This window comes from Hyperolius riggenbachi, chromosome 1 (genome assembly GCF_040937935.1).
Source record: "Hyperolius riggenbachi isolate aHypRig1 chromosome 1, aHypRig1.pri, whole genome shotgun sequence".
In the NCBI taxonomy this organism is placed as follows: Eukaryota; Metazoa; Chordata; class Amphibia; order Anura; family Hyperoliidae; genus Hyperolius; species Hyperolius riggenbachi.
In genome coordinates this window covers 590212920-590240395 of record NC_090646.1, presented here as the reverse complement: position 1 = coordinate 590240395, position 27476 = coordinate 590212920, and the positions used below count along the sequence as shown (strand labels likewise).

Genomic DNA, 27476 nt, shown 5'->3' with positions numbered 1-27476 from the left:
TGAACCGACCCTTAGTCTAGGCTGTTAGTGCTCATTATACAAATATTAAAGGGGCACTATTGCTAATTTCATCTTTTTCAGACGCTGGCTGTGTGTGCTGTGTGTTGATACGCTGCCCGGCCACCAAGGACTGCGCAGTTCAGAAGCCGGTCGGGTTGCCATAGAAACGGACAACAATAGGTGTCCGTTTCATTGCCAGCTTAGCGAAAGGGGTCCTTGGTGGCTGGGCACTTTTTAGTAGGAGGGCTTTTCTAGTGGTTTTCGTCACCCCGAGCCGCTTGGTTACTCTGTTGTACAAATATTAACTGTTTAAAGAGGAATTCCAGTGAAAATAATGTAATAAAAAAAGTGCTTCATTTTTACAATAATTATGTATAAATGATTTAGTCAGTGTTTGCCCATTGTAAAATCTTTTTAATAGTACAGAGAATGAAAATATCTGGCACCGCTCCAAGGTCTTCGCTATGTCAGTTTAATGTTTATCACATATATACAGGACTCCATCAATCCATATAATATACAGAAGCAATGTCTGACATACCCTATGTAAGTCCTTGCTGTGGGGCAATGTCTATTTCACTATTTCACGGAAAATGTCACCTCCTACATAAGCTTTTGCGAAGAAATGTGCATCCCTTCCAAGACCTTCAAGGCCTTCCCTAATAACAAGCCTTGGTTCAACAACAAACTGCGACAACTTCGCAAGCGCAAGGAGCAAGCGCACAAGTCCGGTATGCCAGAAGAGTACAAGGAGGCCAGGTACGACCTGAAACGGGAACTGCGAGCTGCGAAGAGAGCCTACTCCGATAAGCTAGGACTACGCCTTCAGTCCAACAACTCGAGGGAGGTGTGGCAAGGCCTCAGGGCGGTCACTAACTTCAAACCCTCTCCCCAACGGGTGACACCGAGCATTAAACTGGCCGAGGAACTCAACGAGTTCTACTGCAGGTTCGAGAAACAACCCCAGCAGCCCGGGGCTCCAGGGTCGATGATGAGAACGGCACCCGCCGCACTGAGAGATTGAGACATCGCTGCACCGGTTGAAGTCCAGGAAGCAGAAGTTCTTAGGCTGCTTCGCAAGCTCAACCCCAGGAAGGCTTCAGGCCCAGATGGTGTGTCATCAAATTGCCTAAGAACCTGTGCAGTTCAATTGGCCCCGGTGTTCAGTAAGTCGCTTGCGGAAGGCACTGTCCCCTCCTGTCTCAAGAGGTCCACAATCGTAGCAGTCCCCGAAAAATCGGGCAGCACAGACCTCAACAACTTCAGACCCGTAGCTCTAACCCCTACCATCATGAAGGTTCTAGAACGGCTTGTCCTGGCTCACCTGAAACGCACCATTGATGCACTGCTTGACCCACTCCAATTCGCTTACAGGGCCAACAGGTCCATAGAGGATGCCATAAATGTCAGCCTGGCGTACATTATGGAGCATCTCGACAGGCCTGGCTCCTATGCCAGGATCCTATTCCTGGACTTCAGCTCGGCCTTCAACACAATCTGCCTGACACCCTGATCGATAACCTGGCGCAGCTCGGCGTAGACCCCACACTTCGCACATGGCTCAGGCAGGACGCAACAGGTTAAGCTGGATAACTGCTCCTCGGGCGAGAGAACTACCAACACAGGGGCACCTCAAGGGTGTGTACTGTCCCCGCTTCTGTTCTCCATGTACACCAACAACTGCACCTCCGCCTCGGACTCCGTCAAGGTTATCAAATTTGCAGATGACACAACAATCATCGGTCTCATGGGCGGTAATGGAGAGCAAGACTACCGCAGTGAGATAGAGAGAATCTGCAACTGGTGCAAGAATAACAACCTTGTCCTCAATGCTGCAAAGACTGTGGAGCTGACTGTTGATTTCAGGAGAAACCCCCCCACTCTCCCACCAGTCTACATAGGCGACACCGAAGTCTCCAGAGTACCATCAGTCCGGTTCCTTGGCACAAACCTATCCGCCGACCTAAGATGGGGGCAGAACACCACCAAAATTCAGATGAAGGCACAACAAAGGCTATTTTTCCTGCGCCAACTTAAAAAATTTGGAATGCCTCGGGAGCTGCTGACCAGTTTCTACACCGCCACCACGAAGTCTAAACTTTGCTCTTCAGTAATCATCTGGTATGCCAGCGCAACGGCCAGCGATAGACATAGACTGCAAAGAGTCATTAGTGAGGCAGAGAGGATCATTGGATCACCCCTACCACCTCTGGATCTCCTCCACACAGCCAGGATGAGGAAGAGGGCCACCAGGATCTCCTGCGACCCCTCCCACCCTGGCAGCCGCTTCTTTGAGCCTCTCCCATCTGGCCGGCGCTTCCGAACCATCCAATCCAAGACCACCAGGCGCAGGAACTCTTTCTTTCCCTAGGCTGTTCTACTGCTCAACAACACTGACGCCTGACTATTCCCTCCTAGCCCGCAATCAGCAGGCTTGCCCCATGTGCTGCTCTCCTGCCTTAATGTCTGCATCCAACTCTCACTAGCACAATGATCGAAGACGTCGTACCTGTTAAGGCTGCTTGGACTCCGTCAAGGTTATCTTACTAACGCAGCAGCATGTAAAATGGTAGCGATTGCAGACGTAGAATGCAAAATGTACTGTTAATCCTTTTAGTTTAGTCTGTGTATTTGTACTTGTAGCCATATATGTAAGATAGATAACTGTTGACGTGTGTTTTGCCTTTGCCATGTATACCACAAGCAATTCCGAGTACGGTACCCCCGCACTTGGCGAATAAATTCATCTTGTATCTTGTCTATTTCACTATCCTGAGCACTCAAAAGGTGATACTCTATCCCTCAGTACCAGAAGGTAAACCCTCCCTTATGCGGAAGTCCACGGTGCCTGCTACTTTATCTCTACCTTGCAAAATAAAATATTTTTAATACCTGATTTACATTCTGACATTTATTACATGGTGACATTTTTACTGCTGGTAAGTGATGTAGCTGCTGCTTGCTGTTTTGGCAGTTGGAAACAGCTGTAAACCGCTATTTCCGACAATGCAGCAAGGTTCACAGACAGGAAACTGCCAGGAGTACGTACTCAGAATTTCTTTGTGGGAGGGGTTTCACCACAATATCAGCCCTACAGCGCCCCCTGATGGTCTGTTTGTGAAAAGGAATAGATTTCTCATGTAAAAGGGGGTATCATCTACTGATTGGGATAAAGTTCAATTCTTGGTCGGAGTTTCTCATTAAGTTGCCTAGGTTTAAGGCATGAAGTGTCTTTAAAACATCTCTGTCTGTGTAACGGAAACGAAACATACGGAAAAAGTTGTACCCCACGCTATGGCCGTGTTGTGTTCCATACAGTAAAGTACAGTGAAGCCTACAGTGCAATGTGAACTATGCTTCACTACATTTGTTAATGCACTCATTTAGCGGTACATGTTATACCGTAAACTTACCACTGCACTTTGAATGTCACATCGCTGGTGCATTGCAGTGTGGAAAGTGGCGTTACAAAGCGGCTGTTACACCGCACCAAAACACACCACTGTGAACGGAGCCTACACATCTATATAATCAGTGTTATTTAACCAGTTGCCGACTGCTCCACGCCTATTGGCGTGAGCAGTGCGGCAGCCCCAGGATCACTCCACGCCCATTGGCTTGAATGGCCTGAGCGGGCTCTAGCTGGGGATCGCACGCGCATCCCCAGCAGTTTACTCCGCCCCCTGTGTCTTTCGCCCGCCGGCCAATTAGCAGCGCCGGTGGGCAGCGATTTTTCAAACCAGCCAATCAAAGTGTATAATACACGTTGTTTTGGAAACAAGATGTATTATACTGCTGCCTCCTCATCAGTGCCCCCAGATGACGGCAGCCCGCACGTGAGCCCTGCACAACATTTGCCCCCCCCCCCCGCGATTGCCCGCAGATCACCCCTCACTGGCCCCTAGCCCCGTTTATGCGTCTGACTGAAGTCTCAAATACATCTGTTCGCCTGTTACCAGCGGTGATTGAGGTCTGAGTGACATTTAGTGACGTCTGAGTGAAATCTATGCGTTTGTGCACTGTGGATTGACATTTGATCATCTGTCACTAGCTCTGATTTGCATTTGATCATCTCTGATTGCCCTGTGATTGATCTCTGTTTACATTGCTTGGCATCTGACAGCTGCACTGTGATTGACATCTGGTCGCCTGTCACTAGCTCTGATTGAGGTCTGAGTGACATTGATTGAGGTCTGAGTGACATCTCATCATCTGTGCACTGTTGATTGACATCCGATTGCCTGTTTTCATTCTGATTGGCCTCTTGATTGCCCTGTGATTGGCTCTGATTGACCTCTGTCTGTATTTGATTGCATTTGATTGTTTTTGATTGCTATCTGATTGCCGACTGTATCTAGGCCCCTTTGTTAGGTAGTTAGTCAGTTAGCGCCCAGCTTACTACACCCCAGTCACTAATTAGTTGCTGATTAGCATAATCACTGTCGCTAATCTGCATTGGTACTATATAGTATCTGTAAGTGATCAGTACTGATCGCAGTCAGATTTATATAAGTACGTTAGGGTCACTTTAGAGTAGGCTCCACTAAAAACGCAGTGTTTGCCCGATCAGGCCTAATCATTCGGCCGCACTTGCGTTCAGCCCACCCCACTGCAGTGACAGAATTTTTTTTCTGATCACTGCAAAAACACAACCCAATAGCTGCGGCGCTCTAAAGATCAATTTTGATTTTTTTTTTATCAAAACTGAGCGATCGCAGCTTTTTCACTTCACCAGTACTCCCGTTTGCTAGACAGGTGCTCTTTTTCCTGGGTAGTCTCAGTGGAATACCCCCTAAATTTAGCAGCCCAAAATGGCAAGAAAGGGGTATTCCCTGGAAGAGGCCTACAGGATTCTGGCCGAGTCGGATGAGAGCGATTGGGACTTCTCATTCGACGAATCATCCGGGTCAGAATATGAACCTATAGACAGCAGTGGCTCTCTATCCGATAGTTCTGATGATGAGGTTGATGTCCCTGCTAGCGCCAGGCATACTCGACCCCATGTCATTGGACCACAGGTGGCGCAGGATCAGCCTCAAGGGCAGCAAAGTGGTGCTAGCGCTGATCCAGGTTTTCATGGTGAGGCATACACCAGCAGCGCAGCACCTCCTGGACTTAGCACCAGTACTGCGGTATACCCTGGTGAAGTGGCGAGCACCAGCATGGCAGTTGAAACTGGTTCGGTGGCACGTGCAGTAAGACCCCAGTCGCAGCCACCAGAAACATGGGCCAGTAGAACCCCTACACTCCCAGAGGTGCTGGTAAATCGCGATTGGCAACCCCCTAGTTCCGCTGCACCCATAGTGCCCTCTTTCACCGCGTAGTCTGGAGTCCAGGTGGAGACAGATAATCTAGGATCGGCCCTTTTTCTCATCTACAGAGAGCGACTTTTTAATCCTGAGTGGGGACAGGTCAAACTCCTCACCTGCTTATACAGTGGTTACCTGGAGGTAACCCTGGTTTGTGAGTATTATTTTACTCTTTAATATTTACTAATTGTCAATACCTACTACACCATATTGGGCTCTCGGTTCTCTCCTCTCTCGCATAGGATCGGCCCTAGACTTTTTTCATCTGTTCTTCACCGAGGATCTCCATGACTTAGCCGTGGCAGAGACCAACCGTTATGCCACACAATACATCGCCGACAAACCGAATAGCTACTATGCCCAGCCGTTTTGGTGGAAACCAGTCACAGTTTCCCAAATTTAAAATCTTTTTGGGCCTTCTCCTCAACATGGGTCTAACAAAAAAAAATGTATTGCGGTCCTATTGGTCTACGCACCCAATACATCACATGCCCATGTACTCTGCTGCCATGTCCAGGTTAAGTTTTGAGATGATCCTGCGCTTCCTGCACTTTAATGACGACACAACCTGTCATCAAAGTAACCACCCTGCTTATGACCGGCTCTACAAAATTCGGCCCCTCATAGACCCCTTTTCATCAAAGTTTGCAGATGCTTACACCCCTGAACAGAACATCTGCGTAGATGAGTCCCTGATACATTTTACTGGGCGCCTTGGCATTAAGCAGTACATCCCAAGCAAGCGAGTCCGGTATGGGGTCAAGTTGTATAAGCTCTGTGAAAGGGCCACAGGCTATACTTATGGTTTTAGGGTCTATGAGGGAAAAGACTCAAAACTGAAGCCGGTCGGATGCCCTGACTACCTGGGGAGCAGTGGCAAGATTGTGTGGGACTTGGTGTCACCCTTATTCCACAAGGGGTACCATCTATACGTGGACAACTACTACACAAGTGTGGCCCTCTATCAGTATTTAAAGTTAGTTTGAATTCCCTGCTGTGGCACCGTGCGACCTAGTCGCTGATGCTTCCCCCAACGGCTCACTACTACCCGACTTGCACGGGGGGAGAGGGCTGCCTTGTGTAACAATGACTTTCTTGCAGTGAAATGGAAGGACAAGAGGGATGTTTACCTATTTAGTTTCCCGATGGACCAGACACTGGTATAAAAAGGCTTGAAAAAAATATCTGTTTTCCCTTTTGATGTTGCATGTATATAAGCTGTCTGTACCACCAGTTTGCAAACTAACAGGATGTAAACCTGACGAAGGCTGCAAGGCCGAAAGCTTGTTTATTCTTATTCATTTGTAGTTAGCCAATAAATGGTATCATCCTGATTTAAAACTTCTTGCTTTTACTGATGGCTAACACGGTACAATACCCTACTGCTACTGGTATAAAAAGGTGTCTGTATATTTAATTCAATTGGCAACTTACAACAGTTTTGTTCTCTACACAAAGGCTGAGAAAACTGGATCCTTCCTTCAATTTCAGGAAGAGATCGTTTCAGAACTCCTGTATCCAGGAGGAACTGTGCCCCAACCCCCTGATGATGTTATCCGGCTAAAAGCACTATGCTTATAACTTTCCAAGTGCCCCAGGTCAACGCACCCCAAGAAAAGCTTGTTGTGCCTGCAAGAAGGCATGACACCACTATTTACTGTCCCACCTGTCCTGAACATCCTGCCCTATGCATAGGGGAGTGTTTTGAGTTCCACTCACATATATGCTTTTAGAATAGGGATCTCGAAACATAGCAGTAGGCACACAAGGGTCTCTCAGGGCTCTTTCACACTGGTGCGATGCATTGCGGAAAAATGCCTAGCAAAAGTCCCACTTTGCGGTCCCCATTACGCCGGAAGTGGTTGACTTAATGCTAGTGCATACCTGCGTTACAGCGCGGCTCCTGCAGTGATTTGCGTCAGCCTGGAAGTCATGTTAGTCTATGGCGATGCAAAGATTTTTACTTCATACTTGGCTGAATGCCAGACAGGGAATACCATGTACTAACGTGGTATTCCCTGAAGGTTTGTTTTTGGCGATGTGGTGCGGCAGGCGCGACTCACCAGATACGCCAATATGCAGTGTGAAACCAGACATCAGGTTTCGAGAGACCCTAATACACAGGGCTGCCAGAAACCTCTCCTTTCACTTGGGACAAAGTGCATAGTGTACTTCGCCACACACTGTGTTTGCACACTGTCCCATGGGGAAGGAGAGGTTTGTCCTCGGAAGGTAAATAAAAAAAAAAAAAGACAGGTAAGCAAAAAAGTTAAAAGTTCAAATTGTTAATGTTTGGTTAAAACGTTTCAATAAAGTTTATCAAAGTTAATGTTAATGAATTTATTGCATTGCTGCTTGCTTTGTGTGTGTGTGTGTGTTTTCTTTCTCTCTCTCTCTCTTTTTCCATCTTTTACCCTTACAGGTGGACCGACCGACCGACCGACCAGCCAGCTGCAGCACTGATGGTGCATCCTGACAGAACCATTGCGCGTCTGTCAGATTACACACAAGTCGGTGCATGCAGCACTGCAGGACGAGATTTCTCCTCCGCAGTAAGATACGTTTGCCAAGGCATATGAGCTGAAGGGCGGTGTTGGAGTTCCTATGCTTTGGCAAGCACTTTGTATCAAAACTGGCAAAGGTTTTTTCATCCACATCGATCGATGTGAATGAATTAATCGGGTTTGCCAGGGCATAGGCGCAAAGTGGGTTTGGAAAATTTTGTGGGCGGTGCTCCTATGTCCTGGCAAACGCCATGCCCCTCTTGTTTCACATTTTTCGGCAGATATTTTTTCATCCACATTGATCAATGCGAATGCGAGAATCTTTGCCCTTCACTTTTTTTATGGAAAAAAAAGTGCATCACCGTATGTCCAATAATATAAGGAGTATAGCAGAAACTCCTAATACTGGCCATACATGTAATGATTGCGGAGACTCTAAAATGCCAGGACAGACCCCACAAATGACCCCATTTTGGAAAGAAGACATCCCAAGGTATTTGCTGAGGGGCATGGTGAGTTCATAGAAGATTTTATTTTTTGTCACAAGTTAGCAGAAATTTTTTTTTTTTTTTTTTTTCCCTCACAGTGTCATTTTTCGCTAACTTGTGACAAAAAATATAAAATTTTCTATGAACTCACTATGCCCCTCGTGGAATACCTCGGGGTGTCTTCTTTCCAAAATGGGGTCATTTGCGGGGTGTGTTTACTGTCCTGGCATTGCTTGGGGGGCTCAATTGTGAGCACCCCTGTAAAGCCTAAAGGTGCTCATTGGACTTTTGGCCCCTTTGCACAGCTAGGCTGCAAAAAATTTGCATATGTGGTATCACATATGTGGTATCACCATTCTCAGGAGAATTAGTATAATGTATTTTATGGTGACATACCCATGCTGGGTGGGAGAAATATCTCTGTAAATGACAACTTTGTGTAAAAAAAATTGAAAAAGTTGTCCTTTACAGAGATATTTCTCCCACCCAGCATGGGTATGTGTGGAAAGACACCATAAAATACATTATATTACTTCTCTACTGCCCTGGCATTTTAGGGGCCCTAAACCATGAGGAGTAGTCTGGAAACCAAATAATTAAAATTGACATGTGAAATCCTAAAGGTACTCATTGGACTTTGGGCCCCTTTGCACAGCTTGGTTGCAAAAAAGTGTCACACATGTGGTATTACCGTACTCAGGAGAAGTAGTATGTGTTTTGGGGTATATTTTTACACATACCCATGCTGGGTGGGAGAAATATCTCTGTAAATGGACAATTTAGTGTAAAAAAATTGAAAAAGTTGTCCATTTACAGAGAGATTTCTCCCACCCAGCATGGGTATGTGTGAAAAGACACCCCAAAACACATTATACTACTTCTCCTGAATACGGCGATACCACGTGACACTTTTTTTTGCTGCCTAGCTGCGTAAAGGGGCTCAAAGTCCAAAGAGCTCCTTTAGGCTTTACAGGGGTGCTCACAATTGAGCACCCAAAAATGCCAGAGCAGTACTAGTACCCCCCAAGTGACTCAATTTTGGAAAGTAGACACCCCAAAGTTAGCAAAAATGGAAACACTTTTTTTTTTTGTCACAAAGTGTCATTTTCTGCTAACTTGTGACAAAAAATAAAATCTGTTATGAACTCACCATGCCACTCAGCAAATACCTTGCAGTGTCTTCTTTCCAAAATTGGGTCATTTGGGGGGTATTTATACTATCCTGGCATTCTAGCACCTCAAGAAACATGACAGGTGCTCAGAAAAGTCAGAGCTGCTTCAAACTGCGCAAATTCACTTTTTTGTAGTATAGTTTGTATTTGTAAATGCTATAACTTTTACCCAAACCAATAAATATACACTTATTGGATTTTTTTTTATCAAAGACATGTAGCACAATAAATTTGGACAAAAACTTGTATGAAAAAATGTACTTTATTTAAAAAATTTTACCACAGAAAGTCCAAAATATCATTTTTTTGACAAAATTCCTGTCTTTTTTGATGAATATAATAAAAAATAAAAATCGCAGCAGCAATCAAATAGCACCAAAAGAAAGCTGTATTAGTGACAAGAAAAGGAGGTAAAATTAGTTTGGGTGGTAAGCTGTATGACCGAGCAATTAACAGTTATAGCTGCAGTGGTCTGAATTGTAAAAAATGGCCTGGCCACTAGGGGGGTTTAACACCGCGGTCCTCAAGTGGTTAACTACACTTTTCTAGCCTTGGAGTGAGTGAATTTTCTGCACATACGAGTGTCTGGCTATTTCCATCACCTTGTTTGAACAGAAGCCGTTACTTGTAATAAAAACAAATCTATTGTTTACAATAAAAATGGTATCCAGTAGATACTGCCTTATTTATTCTGTATCCTTTAGACACAGAGTGACCTGCATAAGTGAAAACCTTCACAGGTGAGAAGGACATTCGCAAAAATGTCATTACCTTGGTAATGGGAGCTTCTATGGTCATGGTGTGAATTCGTGCCATTGATGCGTATCTGTGGTTCTGTAAACTTGCTGTTGAGCGGGGGGAAAAACGTGTTACAAGTCAACATGACAATGTTTTCATCTTTTTTTTAACAAACATTTTGTACAGCACTAGAGGGGATTAAAACATCAGTAGAATTATACTGCTTTCTGTGTCTTTCTGTATGGTCAAATTGTACTGCTTTTTGTGTCTTTCTTTTTTAAGTGAAATTCCTTCTTTGTAAAAATAAAAAAAAATGCTATGACTTGTATGAGTCTTTTTGTATTTTAACATCATTAATTTTTCAGTTTGCAGTCTGCATGTTTTAAGGGGCCTGGAACCTCAAATAATTATTTTCCATGCAAATCTGTACTTTTTAATACTGTATGTCAAATACAAACTGCCTAGTATTACCCCAGTAACTTCCCTCTTCCTGCATGTGTACTGCACAGAGCCAGCAGCCTTACAACTTTAGAGGAGTATCAGCTGCACTAACCAGAAAAATGACCCGCCCAAAACTCCCTCATTGTGATGAAACAAAGATAACACATTTGAAATAATGCTTGAAAAATTCCCCAGTGGACCAAAGCTCACATACTTTTTATACAAATCCATATTTTGATTTCCAGTGCCAACCAGGTAATATTCTTTAGAATAAAGTCTCCTGCCTACACAAATTCCCTCTATTTAGTGAAGGCATTCTGGACTGATTCAAGGCTACCACTGTTAAATGCTCAGCCTGTAAAAGATTTGTTGAGGAGAAAAAGGAGCCAGGTTTTTCAATTGCAGAATGATAGAGTGGGTGGGGTTGCCCACTGCTGCTCCCAGCATGCATTTTGGTAGGAAATGTATAGTTGGCATAATCATATGATCAGAATCTCAACCAGAGGTTATGAGTTTTTTTTCCACCATAATCAATAACAAAAATGGCAGAATCAAAACCAGGTAGCCCTTCTAATGATACAGTATCTCTGCAAAGTTCAATCCTTGGATTCACTTTAATGTGTCAAATAATCAGTCTTTAAGAGGGTCTAATTGATAACCAAGCAAAAAAATAAGTTGTTGCATAATAAACCAATCACGCATTGCCTTAGTTTCCTTACTTTAGTAGCCAAATGAAAAAGTGCATTTGACTGGCAGCAACAGGTAATCCCGCTAAACATTGAGTGACAATCTGCATACAGCAGCCTGAGTGTCAGTTCTTGTGCTCCTTACAGAAGGAAATACCTGTGTGATCATGTTTCTGTTAGTAACAGGATGAATTGATCTGCTTACCATCACTGCTTCGTGATGTGATCGACCTTACATCTATTGATTCTTTCCTTCTGTTCTTATGTCTGAATGAATGAGAATGAGACTCTAAAAGACAAATATAAAAATACATGCAATTAATGAATACAGCTTACTTACTACTTTACATAAAGGATATTTATAAAAATATATAATGGTAGTATATAACATTATTTGTACATGATTTTGGCTAAACGGTGCACTTCATAGTCTGTTTTTTTGTTGTTGTTGTTTTATTAGCTTGGCCGGTACACACCCTAGATGGATGTCACCCGACGGGGATCAGGACCCAATCGCTTGCGCAACATCGCTGGGCTGCGGCTGTGCAGACTGGCAGTTATCCTGCAGGCTAACATTGTGTTCTGGGGAGAGAGGGAGGGGCAACAGAGAGGCACAGATGTGACGTCAGGCGGGGCAAAGGGAGAGAACAAAGCTATAGGCTGTCGCTCAAATGAATTTTTGTTTCTTGCAGATTGCTGGCTGGTGTAGCTGTCAAGGCCTGTTGTACACACCCTGGATTATCAGCAGTGGCGGCCATAATCAGCCGCCTCAGCAGACTAGAGTGTTTACTACCTAGATGGCCTTGCCCCATGTGTCGATCAAATCTGCTGGGGATCTGCTGTATAGCACTCAACATTCCTGTTCACGCAATTATATCAATTTTATAGAGTTTATGAATTCACAGTGTGAATCAGGTTGGAAAATCTGTTGCCCAGTAGGGAAGAGATGGAGACTGATCATCACACAGCACTGTACTGCATCCACCAATGCAGGACTGGTGGTTCAATCAATTCTCAGCTAAGCAGGCCATACACATATAGATTTCTGCCCAATGTTCTTAAAAATTGTAGTGATTGAGTCTACTGTGCAGTGATTCAACTCTTGCAATAACTCTTGCAATATCAGTCCACTATCGACCTGTTAAAAGGACAACTGAAGTAAAAGGTATATGGAGGCTGCCATCAGAGGCGTAGCAATAGGGGTGTCAGAGGTTGCAATCGCCCTGGGGCCCTTGGGCCAGGGGGCCCTCCCTCAACTTCAGTATTAGCTCACTATTGGTCCTGTGCTCATAATAATGACTTCTATAGATACTTTGAATAGTGGTAATCATTAACAAACTGTTCACCATCCCTTTCTTGCACCTATGACACTGTAGTTGCCATTGGCAGGTTTTTACGTATAGAGTGTTTGGGTCCCAATGTTAAACTTGTATCGGGGCCCACAGGTCCTTAGCTACGCCACTGGCTGCCATATTTATTCCTTTTTAACCACTTTATCCACCACTACAGTATATCTACAGTACGTCCTCTGTGACTTCATCTAAGCCACGAGTCAGTAGATATACGTCTTGTAGCAGAAGCAGTGCTGTGCAGGATTGGGCTTTCTCCTCTGCACATTTCTGGCACTCTCTGATGCAGCACTAATTGGTGAATGGGAATATATGTTTTCTAAATTAATTAGATTGATTTTTATCATTAAAAATACTTTTATTTTCTCAGTTAAAAATACACTCTGTAGCATTATTTCAGAATCAAATATCTTCACCATAAATTGTCACTAATGACCCTTTGAACTTCTCTTTTCACAGAACCTTATCTGAAGCTGTCTGTCACTGTTTCTTTGATGTATAGTGCTCCAGAAATCAGCAAGGAATTTGGAGCTCAGAGAAGCTCTTTTGCATAGATAACAACTGAAGTTTTTTTTAACTCTTCCTGTATTGGAAACAATATATGACTTGTTTATTTGCTATTAAAGTGGACCTAAACTCAGAACTCCTCTCTGCTCTAAAAACAAAAAAAAACTCCCCTAGGGGGTACTCACCTCGGGTGGGGGAAGCCTCCGGATCCTATTGAGGCTTCCCCCGTCCTCCTCGGTTCCACGGTGGCGGCGAAAATCCTCCCGGAGCGGCGGCGATGTAAACATTTACCTTTTGGCTCCAGCACAGGCGCAGTATCCCCTCCTTCCCACGGAGATAGGCGGAAATAGCCGATCTCCGTCGGGCAGCACTACTGCGCAGGTGCAAGTCTCCTGCGCCTGCGTAGTAGAGCGGACCTGACGGAGATCGGCTATTTCCGCCTATATCCGTCAGAAGAACAGTGCCCCCGCTGGAGCCTGGAAAGGTAAATATTGAACAGGCTGTCGGGTCTGTCGGGCTGCTGTTCGGAGGGCTGCAGCGAGACCCCCGTGGGACAGATGAGGACGGGGGAAGCCTCATTAGGATCCGGAGGCTCTCCCCTCCCGAGGTGAGTACCCCCCAGGGGACATTTTTCTTGTTACAGTGTCTATTTAATGTTCTATTTCTTAGCTGTACTACACATACAATTAATTATTTCATAAATTTATTTTCACTTCCAATTCCCTTTAAAGAGAATCTGTACTCTAAAATTTTTACAGCAAAAAGCATACCATTCTATTCATTATGTTCTCCTGGGTCCCTCTGTGCTGTTTCTGCCACTCTCTGCTGCAATCCTGGCTTGTAATTAACAGTTTTAGGCAGTGTTAACAAACAAACTAACTAGCTTGTGATAGGCTCACATAAGCAGAGTGTGTGAGTCATACAGAGCCTGCAGGGGGCCTGCAGAGGGTGTGTATCGCCTTTATCCAATCACAAGCAGCCCTGCACATTCCACACATTCAAGCCTTAGCCCGACTGTGACTGTGCCGACAGAAGGAAACAGATTAGATCATATAACAGAGATAACACAGCCACTGTGCAATTAGGAAAGGCTGCAGTAAGCCAGAGCACATTAGAACAGGCAAAGGAACTTATAGGATAGAAGAACTAAGGCTGAAAATTTTGTTACAGAGTCTCTTTAAGCTTTTACTGTCTGTCCTTTGATAGGCACTGCAATTTTGTATGTATACCAACGTTATTTTTTTTTTTGCATTCTACGTTTACCTCATTGGAGGAAATGCATTGACTTCATTAAGGAAATCATGCATCTATAGTAGTAACCATTGCATCACATTTCAGCCCTCCCCCGGGCTAAAGCAATCATGACATATTTTGCAATGTCAGATGACAAATTGAATTTACACTTCTCACAAATGTCTATCTATCCTCTATCTGGCAGCTACAGGGAGCTAATATTTGCCAACTCTGTGCAGAGCTACAAGCTGTACTGTACATTTCAGGGTCAGTCACTAATCACTGTACAAATATGCGTTATCAATCAAAAATGCATAGTTCACAATGGCCATGTTTCAAAATGTTTATATATCGGGTAGTGGACAACCTGTTAACGCAATGTCTCCAGAGTATTTGTCATCTCTGCTTATTTTGTAGATCTATAAAAAGAAAAAAAAAGATAAAAACAGATCAGCTACATCACTTGATGCAAGGTTACAGTTTATGTTAACTCATTTCTGTTACAGCCCTGCTTTTTGTACTCCACTATGACAGACCTGCTCATAAATTGCATTTCACTTTTATAGTCCTGCTCAACTGAGCCCCACTGTTGTGATCCTGCTCATAGTAATCTATTGTTTTCATCCTGTTAGCCGTGTTAACAGCTTTCCTCCCACTTGTTCATAGTTTGCAGTGCACCCCACTGTTACAGTCATGTTCACGCGTCCAGTGAAAAATGGCGCCGGTTAAATAATGGCGCCCCCTTCTGCCCAAAACAATATTTATCGTTTTAACGGCGCATCCTTGTGAACGTAATTTATCGTTTTAAAACCTGCTTTTTTTTGTTCTGCCTGAACGTTATTTATCGTTTTAAGCCCTGCTTTGCTGCCATTTGGAAAATGTCTGCCTGCCGACTTTAACGTTTAATAGCAAAGCCCCCTTAAATGTCAGAAACACCAAATTTGCAGGAAATGTAAAGAAGAACAGTGGGAACAAGAGGAAAAAAAACAATTTTAAAAAGATCAAAGAAAAAAAATGATACATTTAAATGCCACCGGTCAAAGACACAGTGTGGGAAATATTTCCCAGCAGTTAATAGCAAAGGCCCCTTACATCCTAGCAACACCAAATTTGCAGGATATGTTAAAAAGATAGTGGGAAACAATATTTAAAAAAAAAATTAAAATTTTTATTTTTGAGGAATGTTCTGAGTGTGGGAAATCGGAAAAAAAATGGCGTGGGGTCCCCCCTCCCGGGCCTCTGTAACCCCCTTATCCCCCAAGGAGGCTGGGATAGCCAGAATGCGGAGCCCCGGCCGACTGGGACTTCGCACCCTGAGCTATACCCTCTACCCCGAAGCCCCCCCATACCATGGGGGAGGCAGGCTGGTATAGCTCAGGGTGTGAAGCCCCAGTCGGCCGCGGCTCCGTATTCTGCTATCCCAGCCTGCATGGGGGACAAGGGGTTACAGAGGCTTGGGAGCGGGGACCCAACGTCATTTTTTTCAGATTTCCCACACTCAGACAAAACATTCCCCAAAATTAAAAATGTTTATTTTTTTTTAAATATTGTTTCCCACTATCTTTTTAACCACTTGCCGACCGCGCACTCATACCGCGCGTCGGCAAAGTGGCAGCTGCAGGACCAGCGACGCAGTATTGCGTCGCCAGCTGCAGGCTGATTAATCAGGAAGCAGCCGCTCGGGCGAGCGGCTGCTTCCTGTCAATTCACGGCGGGGGGCTCCGTGAATAGCCTGCGGGCCGCCGATGGCGGCTCGCAGGCTAAATGTAAACACAAGCGGAAATAATCCGCTTTGTTTACATTTGTACGGCGCTGCTGCGCAGCAGCGCCGTAAGGCAGATCGGCGATCCCCGGCCAATCAGCGGCCGGGGAACGCCGCCATGTGACAGGGGACGTCCCGTCACTGGCTGCACAGGACGGATAGCGTCCTGTGCAGCCCTGATCTCCGGGGGGGGGGGAGCAGGTAGGAGAGGGAGGGGGGAATTTTGCCGCGGAGGGGGGCTTTGAGCTGCCCCCCCCGCCAGCCACATGCAGGCATGAGAGATCGGACCCCCCCCCAGCACATCATCCCCCTAGTGGGGAAAAAAGGGGGGTGATCTGATCTCTCTGCCTGCTACATGATCTGTGCTGGGGGCTGCAGAGCCCACCCAGCACAGATCACTCAGCACAGCGCTGGTCCTTAAGGGGGGGTAAAGGGTGGGTCCTCAAGTGGTTAACATATCCTGCAAATTTGGTGTTGCTAGGATGTAATGGGCCTTTGCTATTAACTGCTGGGAAATATTTCCTACACTCTTTGACCGGCGGCATTTAAATGTATCGTTTTTTTTCTTTGAACTTTTAAAATCGATTTTCTCAAAAAGTATGAGGTCTTTTCGAAAAAAATGTTTCCTCTTGTTCCCACTGTTCTTCTTATCATTCCCTGCAAATTTGGTGTTTCTGGCATTTAAGGGGGCTTTGCTATTAACCGTTAAAGTCGGTGGGTGTTTAATTTTCCCACGGTCAGAAGGAGAATTTTAAAATCAATTTTCTAAAAAACTATAAGGTCTTTTTGAATTTTTTTTCCTCTTGTTCCCAACATCAACATAACCTGCAAATTTGGTGTTTCTATCTTTTAAGGAGGCTTTGCTATTAAACGTTAAAGTCGGCGGCCAGACATTTTCCAAACGGCAGCAAAGCAGGGCTTAAAACGGTAAATATCGTTCAGGCAGGACAAAAAAAAGCAGGTTTTAAAACGATAAATAACGTTTTGACGGTCGGCGCCATTTTTTAACTTTATAAAACGATAAATATCATTTGATAATAATTTTCAATGAGGCGCCATTTTTATAGCGCCCACTCCTGGCGCCATTTTTCACTGCTCCTCATGTTCACAGTTTGTACCCCTCTGTTACTGCTCTATAAACTTTGCACACCATCTGTTACAGTCCAGTTTACATTTTTCACCCCACTCCTATAGTCCAGCACAGAGTCTGATCATCCAAAAGGCAAACCTAGGCACTTGCCTCGGGCCCGGAGAGAATGTAGGGGCCTGGTGGATTTTAGCACCTGCCAGATCTTACTATAATTTTTCTGGTCCTGCATGCAGTTTGCACCCCACTGCTATAGTCTTTCTTACAGTTTGTTCCCACTATTATAGTCCTTGGATGTGGAACAGCCTTGCTTTCATTGATAGATAGTTGCTTGCATTTGAATTTATCTTGTATTTATTTTCCTCCATACCCTGAGTTGGTGTGGGGGAATTGTACAGTTTGGTATCGGTGGAGCTGGTGCACTTGCTCCACCGGCACATATACTAAGCTCTTGGGGCACAAGGGACAGGTTCTGGGGGAACCAAGGCGAGTAGGGAGGGACCCAACGGGTGGAGTGGGTGGTTTCTGGGGGGTATGGGAGGCGGTCATTTTTAATGGGAGATCATTTATTGTAATTGATTAATAAAGTTTTTGTACATACTCTCTTAAATTGACTACAGCAATTTTTGTTCAGTTGGATCATACCTGCCTATAATTATCTCACAACGTGTTGGTATTATAGTCCTTCGTGGAGTTTATAGCCCACTTCTTCAGTCCTACACAAAGTTTGCATCCCACTGTTACAGTCCTACAGCTTGTACCCCACTGTTACAGTCCTGCATACAGCTTGTACCCCACTGCTACAGTCCTATATACAGTTTGCTGATATAGTCCTTTTCACAGTCTGTACCCCATTGTTACAGTTCTGCACAAAATGTGTACTCCACTAGTACCCCCTTAGAGTTTTTGCTGGCTACCTAGATAGATAGTGGCACAGATGTCCCTTCTCTGAATGCCCGAATGTGGCACAGAGGTCCCTTCTCTTAAGATGAACACATGCTCTTGTAGGATAAAACTGAGCTTGTCGGTACCAGCCCTGCTGCGTATTTTTTTTTATTATTAGATTTTAGTGGGCTTTAAATCCTGGGAGAAGTGAAATCTCACAGCTGTAGATGGCAGCAGGTAGTCTCTAAATTGTGTTTCACAGTTACAATGAAATCTGAAAGCAAATGATAAAAATATACCAGATTTTGTTTCACCAAACCAAAAGCCTGCCTGTATACACAGCATGTATGGCAAAATTGTGAATGAAAAAAAAAATACATCAAGGCATACATTATAATATACATTATATATTGTACAGCGAGTTCTTAATTTAAGTCGGACTTGTATTCTAAGAATGAGCGCGTAATTCAAGTTTTGCATGATTTAAACAAATAACGTAGGTTGTTGCACTGTACTTGTGTTCTACATGTATACTTTTATCCTTACTTGCACTATACAGAACCGAATGATTGGACCTGCTGAGACTATTTCAGCTTCATCTACCTTCATGACCTGTGCTCAGGCCCGGATTTACATCACAGGAGCCTATAGGCACAGATGACCTGGCACCCCAGACTTTGCTCTCCACAAACCTACAAACATCTGCCAAATTGCACTGCAAGTGTGCTGGCTGGTCCAATTGTCACTTCTACCTTACTTCCTTTGCCTGTCATAGGTAGCTACAGGTGTCCCTTGGTATTAGGTAGCCAGAGGTACCCTTAGTATTAATCAGCTACAGGTGCCCCCAACTATTAGGTAGCTAGAGGTGCTCCTGACTTGAAGGGAGATCTCTTCAGTGGATTGCCAAGACCCTGGTGAGTAATCTCTCATTTACACTCCACTCAGGATTCTGCAAAGGGAAGGAGGGAGAGAGGCAGGGAGAGAGGGGAGTGCCTTTCCAGCATCAGGCGCCTGTAGGCACTTGCCTACAGTGCCTTATGGTAAATACAGCCCTGCCTGTGCTGGTCGCACTGCAGGCCTGACTGTACTGATAAATCCTGTAACGTGCTGTCTGCACATCTAAACTGCAGGCTAAAGGCCTGTACACACCCCAGATAGAACTTAGCTGGGGCGGCAAATAACGAACGCCTCTGCCAAGAATGTGTACAGCATTCCTCGATGACGACTTCTAGGCCAGCGATTTGCCTAGTGGATCACTTTGTCCAAACGTCACTCCAGTCCTGCGCTTCTCCGCCCCCCAGCCCATAGAGCAGAGTACGTTGTTCGCTTGAAAAGCAAACAACATGTCTGCACAGCCTCAGCCCTGCAATGTCACCCGAGAGATCAGATCCCGAAACCAGTCGGGAGACATTAATTGAACATGTATATGGGCCCTTTCATCAACCAAATCTCAGAATCTCTGCAGGGAATTAAACCTTACTTACTGTCTGTAGTAAGGCAAAGATTCCAGAGTGTGCCTCCCCACCCTTCATCCATCAGACCTTGATTGTTTGCTTAGGTGTACCATGCAGGTATTAGGAGGTGCATCTCAAAGTCCTCTGCTTCAAATCAGGCCCTGAGCTGCAGCCTGACTGAGAGAGGGGTTCTCCATTGCGTACTTGTAAAGGGGTGGCATGCTAATTTAGGCGTGGCATAAACTGGAGATAAAATACAGCTAAAAGGGCACAGGAAATAGCAGTAGTAGAATATACCGAAATTCTGCAACATAATTCATACAGCAAAATATAGGTAATATTTGCCGATATTTCACTATGACCTAATCTCTCCCTACTCTCACACACACTCTCAACACTAAACCCCTGAGACAAATTTGGGTACCCGCTAGATAGTGGGAGCCCGGCTGCCTTCTATGAGAACTGTGGCTACTAATGCGCCGAAATTGTCCTTGCTCCTTTAAGCTGTTCCGTCTCCATTCAACCCTGCCCTGATCGCCTATACATAGGATAACAAGTCCACACACTCACCAGCCCCACTGGCTAAGCCACCTGCATAATGGAGTAGAACCGCACTGACCCAGCACAGATGGTACCTGTCAGCCCTGGCTTTGATGAGCAAGGAATGAGAAGGTAGTTGGGTTGTGCAAGATTTAGTCTACTGTGTGCAAGTTTAGTATACTGTGCAATTGTTACCAGCTGCAGCTACTGATATGCCCCACCTCGCCCAAAACCTTTCCTCACTGCGTCACCCAGAGCTGGCACCCCTCACCACTCTACCGCGGCCTTGGACCTAGACTAAAAGGTACCAAACACACAAAGCAAAATACGAAGAGAGCAGTGTAGAGCACCAGATCTGTAAATTTTCTCAAATACAGCACAGTGCTGGAGTTACATGAGAGACAATACCTTCAGAACGTTTGCTTGTCTTCCCACATCCGCCATCCTTAATAAACTTGACGATTTGAGTTATTTTTTTTTTTTAACAATTCAGGTTCTTCAATCAAACTGGTTGATTTGGCATATCGTGTTGCTATTTCTTTCAAATTAATTTCATTTATACTCAAGTAAATTAAGAACTCCCTGTAATGTTTTTCTACACAAAATATAAGAAGTTGTACCTGCTTATTGTTATCATTACTGCTGCACAGCTTCTTGATAGACACAAAATGCCTAATTTTCCTAGTAACAAATAAAGCAACATCAGTAACCAATATCCATCAAACCAATATAACAATCAATATAACGGTACAATTAGTCATCATAGTGTTTGATTCAACAGTCAAACATTATGATGGATGACATAGCCAGAGGCGCCGAGCTCGCTGATATAATACAGATGCTGTGACTCCTACTGTATTTTGCCTGAGGAAGCGGGATGTATGGCCCGTGAAACGCGTTGCATTGTTTTTTTGGAGTTCCGAATAAATTGTTGACTGTCTTAATCGCAGTCTTTGCCTGTGTCTGTTTGGAGGGGGTAAGAGCACCGCTGCCTCCTCTGTTTAACCAGTTGTTTTTTTAAGTTCATCTAATTACCTTTTATTCTTTTGGCGCCTCTGTATCTTGTACACTACATTGAGTCCACCCTGGGTGGATGGTTGTTACCCTATTTTCCTGTCTACAGAGAGCGACTTTTTATTCCTGAGTGGGGTCAGGATTGTTCTCCCCACCTGCCTATACAGTGGTTGCCTATTGGTAACCCTGGTTTGTAAGTATAATTTTAACTTCTCATTTATTTTGTTGTCCCCAAGACAAATTACACTATTGGGGCTCTTGGTGTCCCTCTGCTTTATAGCTCTACTTCAATTTAGGCTACTTTCCCATCAGGACGTTGAGTTTGATGCAACGTTAAGGTAGCACAACGTGCATTGTGCACTATAACTTGGACGTTATAGCGCATTCTTTAGCCCTGCATTTGGTGCGCCGTTTTTGTCGCACAGTGATGGAACAAAAACGGCGCATGCGTTACATATAGAAAAAAATACATTACTGAGCATGTGCAACACAACTAACGCAGCAGATACATTGCTAAATGCACAGCATGCAGCACTTTCTAATAACGCCTCACGTTACACACAAACGCAACGTGTGCACTGTGAATCTCGCACAGACTTAGTATTGCTGTGCGTTAGTCTGCGTTATAACATTTTCTAACGTGCGACTTTAACGTTGCTCTGTGAAAGAGCCCTAAAGGAGAAAAGATAACTTTGAAAATAAGCGGACTTATAAAATGTCCTCACAGATTCTTATCTCATTGTCAGTGACCTAAAGCTGCCTGTGTGCTCCCTGTTAGACACACTGGCTATGCAGAAGTGACAGTAATTGCTCTGCCGGTTGAACTTATCTTCATCGTTAACAAACATGCTTACTCCTGTGTGTTTTCATTGGTCCTTCTTTCCCATAGCTTTTTTCTGCTGCCTGGTTTTTCACCACATATCTGCTGTTAAGGTTGCAGTGGTTTGCAAAAGTATTCACCCCCCTTGAAGTTTTCCACATTTTGTCATATTACTGCCACAAACATGAATCAATTTTATTGGAATTCCACGAGAAAGACCAATACAAAGTGGTGTACACGTGAGAAGTGGAACGAAAATCATACATGATTCCAAACATTTTGAAAAAAAAAATAACTGCAAAGTGGGGTGTACATAATTATTCGGCCCCCTGAGTCAATACTTTGTAGAACCACCTTTTGCTGCAATTACAGCTGCCAGTCTTTTAGGGTATGTCTCTACCAGCTTTGCACATCTAGAGACTGAAATCCTTGCCCATTCTTCCTTGCAAAACGGCTCCAGCTCAGTCAGATTAGATGGACAGCGTTTGTGAACAGCAGTTTTCAGATCTTGCCACAGATTCTCGATTGGATTTAGATCTGGACTCTGACTGCAAACGGGACTTCTTATGCTTTTCTGTTAACAATGGTTTTCTTCTTGCCACTCTTCCATAAAGGCCAACTTTGTGCAGTGCACGACTAATATAGTTGTCCTATGGACAGATTCCCCCACCTGAGCTGTAGAACTCTGCAGCTCGTCCAGAGTCACCATGGGCCTCTTGACTGCATTTCTGATCAGCTCTCTCCTTGTTCGGCCTGTGAGTTTAGGTGGATGGCCTTGTCTTGGTAGGTTTACAGTTGTGCCATACTCCTTCCATTTCTGAATGATCGCTTGAACAGTGCTCCGTGGGATGTTCAAGGCTTTGGAAATCTTTTTGTAGCCTAAGCCTGCATTAAATTTCCCAATAACTTTATCCCTGACCTGTCTGGTGTGTTCTTTGGACTTCATGGTGTTGTTGCTCCCAATATTCTCTTAGACAACTTCTGAGGCCGTTACAGAGCAGCTATATTTGTACTGACATTACATTACACACAGGTGCACTCTTTTTAGTCATTACCACTCATCAAGCAATGTCTATGAGCAACTGACTGCACTCAGACCAAAGGGGGCTGAATAATTACACACACCCCACTTTGCAGTTATTTATTCGTAAAAAATGTTTGGAATAATGTATGATTTTCGTTCCACTTCTCACGTGTTTCACCACTTTGTGTTGGTCTATCAGGTGGAATTCCAATAAAATTGATTCATGTTTGTGACAGTAATATGACAAAATGTGGAAAACTTCAAGGGGGCCAAATACTTTTGCAAACCACTATATATCTGCTGTTAAGATTTTATTGTTGACTGTATGGTCTCCCCACCCTGTAACCCATACTGGCATACTTCCTGTACCCCCTGATGGGGACTCTGGTTTTGGGAGAATTTCAATTGCTTCCGCTTATGGCGACACCAACAGCTCTAACGAAAGACAGGAAGTTAGCAATAAACCTCAAGAGGGACTTTAAACCCTTTCTACAGCTATATATTGGTATGTAGCCCCCTGAGGCTTAGCCTAGGCTGTTTATTATACCGAATTCCCTCCCCCCAGCATTTTGGGAGAACAGAGATCTTTTCTACTGGCTCTGGAACTCTCATTAACCAAACATTACGCAGAGATCGTCTGCCAGTACTAAAGATGATGCCGTTTGTGATAAATTTCAGAAAGTAACTCAGGGAGAGGGATGATTTAATAATGGGCAAAACAATGACTTAATCATTTATAGATTAATATTGTGAAAAAAAAATAAGCAATGTCATTCATTATGCTATTTTGACTACAGTTCCTCTTTAACACAAACTAGATTCAGAGAGTGTGCATGAAGTTATGTACTCACCCTCCTTGACCAACCACTGGAGTGACTCTCACATGCTGCTGGATGCTGTCCCCAGATTTCCGTCTTGCATAATAGATCCCTTGCCATTCCTTCCACCAATCAATGAAAAATAATTAGGCACTACATCTTTTTCTAAAATAAACATTTTTTTTATAACAGAGTAGTATGAAATAATGTTTCTGACCTATGAACATACTTATACAAGGCTTTGGAGCAGAATGTTACAGTAAAAATGGTTGTTTAGGTCTTGCAAATAAATTCACAAAAGCTACAGTTCGCCCAACTGTGTCGATGCCGTGATTGTCTATTCCAATGTCTGTGGATGGCACCAAAGCACTGACAACCGGTAAAGCAGTTTCACCACGTTCCTTCATGTGGCTGTTCCTACTTACTGCATATACCCAAAGAGACCAGAGGTGCACAGATTCTGATTGGACAAGGGAGATGTAAACAACGATTTTGACTGGCCAACAGCTCTGGTCAATCACCACATTTGAATAAAACCCTTGCAGGACTGATTAACCAATAAACAGCCCACCAGTGATCAGTATTTTGTTACTAAGCAGCAGTGGCGTAGCTAAGGAGCTGTGGGCCCCGATGCAAGTTTTACAATGGGGCCCCCCATGCACTCTATACATAGCAATTGAAACAGCGCACTAAAAGCTGCCAATGGCATCTACAATGTCAGAGGTGCAAGAAGGGGATGGGGAGCAGTTTGTTAATGATTACCACTATTCAAAGTATATATATAAATGATTATTATGAGCACAGGACCAATATAGAGCTAATACTGTAGTTGAGGGACGGCCATTCGGGGCCCCTCTGGCCCAAGGGCCCCGATGCGGTCGCTACCGCTGCACCCCCTATTGCTACGCCCCTGCTAAGCAGTCTGTACAACTAAGTGATCCTTTGCTTTTAAGCTGCTGCCACTGCCAGATGTTTTAGAAAATACCTGAGCTCAGAAGAATATGGTGGATTCCACCTATATTTTCTTTTCTATACTTCTATACTTCTTTTTCTAAAATAAAGTTAGCTTCCTTGTCGTCACTCAGACCAATTGGGCCAATTGGAAGTATTCATACAGGAGATCATTTGTGCTCAAACAAATGAATAGGTAAAAAAATTCAAGGGCCCCATACCAATATTTTGATGGGGACCCCAGGAAAGGCACCTTCCTCCATAGATATGAGGGGATATAGCAACACACAATGCATACAGTGCATGGTCCAAGAAAAGTATGATTGTTATCCTATAGATGGAATGATGCAGAACTTGCGGGAAAGCTGTGTTGGACAGTGTGTCTTCCTATCTCCATAATATGCTGCTGGCAAGGCCAATACCTCTCCTGCATGATCTTGTGACCAGTGATGTCACTTCCTTCAGGGGAAAACTCCCCACTACATGCATCCTGCATGCCCACCCTTAACTTGATCTTGGTTTCTTGATTATAGGGTACAGGAACAAAATAAAAGGGACTAACTAAGGACCAGTAACTACATCATATAATACTTCAGCTAAAGCTCCACATGTTGTAGCATCTCAGACTTCTTCGGATTCGGAACTACTATACAGTATATTAGAAGTCTGACAGAAAGCCTTGTGACTGCTCCACTGCCCCTTCTCTTCCACCCCATACATTTAATATACTTCAGTCTTGCTGATACATAAAAGGGTTCAGAAATAGCAAGGCAATGCAAAACAAAAATATATAGAGTAAGACATGTAAAATAAATCTGTAAGTTCTGTGCACTGATGCTGCCGACTTACCCTTGCCTACAGTCTATTACAGCCTTTCTCAACCTTTTTATCCTGGAGGAACCCTGCAAAGAAGTTTTGGATCTCAAGGAACCCCTGTAAATGTTTTTTTTGGATCTCGAGGAACCCCTGCATTTATTTTGCAGGAGGCGTGGTCTTTAAAAGTAGGAGTGGTTGTTAATTTCACTACCCCCTATTGCACTGCCCCTCATTATACTGTCTCCTTATTCGAGTGCTTTTAATTCATGTTCTCATTATTATTCTGAACCACCAATTTAGTGCTTTTTTTTTTTTACAGTACCTCTTATTATAGTGTGCTCTATTATACTTCCCTCACGATGGGGAAAATGCCAAAGTACCCCTGCAGAGTACCCAAGGAACCCTGGTTGAGAAAGCCTGGTCTCTTATATGTGTAGTACTTATTAGAACACACATCCATAAGCCAGTGTACATTTCCTCACCTTTCCCTTTTTGATGCAGGTGTTGATGGTGTCCAGCAGGTCTGCTCGGTTCTTGTCACTTTTTGGCAGCTCTATCAGCTCCTTCCCCAGCAGTTCTTCCTTGCTATAGCCCAGCATCCGTTCAAAAGCTGGATTAACATACTGACAAGTTACAAGTACTTAGAACTCTGAAGTTATTCTTATTTTGAATAATAAAATTAAGACGCTTCAAAATAACTTAGTTGAACACTATCCTACATTGTCAGGGAAACCTTAAAGTAAACCAGCGCAGGCGCAGAAGACCCAGACTGGATGCGACTGAGCTGTTACCGGGGCCGATCACGGCTGAACGGGAGACCGCAGGAGGACAGCGAGGGGCTCACACGTGCTTATTGGGCTGGAGGATGCCCCAGGTAAGTATCGATTCTTTAGATTGCGTCAGCTCTGGTACACTTTAGGAGTATGAAAAGAAAAGCCGGTCATAAGGCTCTGTCTTAGGCCTGAGACACACTGCAGAGCGCTTTTTCGATGCGTTTTTAATAACACACTTCTACACTGCAAATTGCAATTCGATTCCGATTTTCACTGCATCCTAGCAACATGCTAAAAAAACTCAACATGCATGACTTTTTAGAATCACATCAAAATCAGAATCACATGTCAGTTTGCATCAAAATTTGGAATCTCATGTAAAGTTGCATCAAAATCGGAATCACATGTAGTGTAAAAGAGCCCTCCGATTGACCTGCATTAAAACCGTGGCGATTTAGCTGCAATTTTTACCGCAAGTCAATGGGAGTGTGTTTTTAAAAAACAGAAACGCATGCTGACGGATCGAAACATGCTCTGCAGTGTTTTTCAAGCCTTTATGATACAGGACTGGGGGGAGGGGGTCTCAGGGCTAAATACTTACATGATCAGACGTAATTCCTCCAGTCAGGTGATCTCTCTATTCACCTCAGAATTGCAGCCGTGGCGTTTTTATTCTTCAATCCTCTGGTTCTGGCCACCCTCACCTGTGATGCCATGGATCGCCACCAGCTCAGCACTCGTGGCCTTATTGGTGGCTCCTGAGCTGGGAGTGGGATGCAAAGCAGGCTGAGGTCTCCAAAGAGCTTCAGCAGTCTTTGGAAACATGACCACAACTGCATTCCTGCGGAGGGAGCGGAGCGTCACCTGTGACCGGTTTACGTTGGATCAGGTAAGTATTTAACACTGAGCCATCCCCCCCTTAGGCCCCCCCTTCCCCCCGCAGCATTAAGACATATTTTCTACTTTGTGTAATCTTTAGCTGAATACATATCCAAGAGAGGTAATACGAGGGGAAAGATTATAACAATAAATCAATCTACAATTCAGGACTACCACCTATGTAATTAAAAGAGAAACCCTAAAAAGACATGTGTACTACATGACT

The 27476-nt window shown here is 44.2% G+C and overlaps 1 protein-coding gene across 7 annotated transcripts in view; it reads right to left on the bottom strand.

Moving 5' to 3' along the window:
- PDE8B (phosphodiesterase 8B) overlaps nt 1-27476 on the bottom strand; it is a 357296-nt gene that overhangs the window by 59683 nt on the left and 270137 nt on the right. For all 7 annotated transcript variants that reach the window (XM_068248991.1, XM_068248999.1, XM_068249010.1 and 4 more), the window contains exons 8-13: nt 26081-26221; nt 23865-23953; nt 20776-20836; nt 14795-14846; nt 11544-11627; nt 10245-10318 (exon numbers count right to left, since the gene is read on the bottom strand). In XM_068248991.1, the coding sequence (XP_068105092.1) occupies nt 10245-10318; nt 11544-11627; nt 14795-14846; nt 20776-20836; nt 23865-23953; nt 26081-26221 (501 nt within the window). The remainder of the gene's footprint in view (nt 1-10244; nt 10319-11543; nt 11628-14794; nt 14847-20775; nt 20837-23864; nt 23954-26080; nt 26222-27476) is intronic.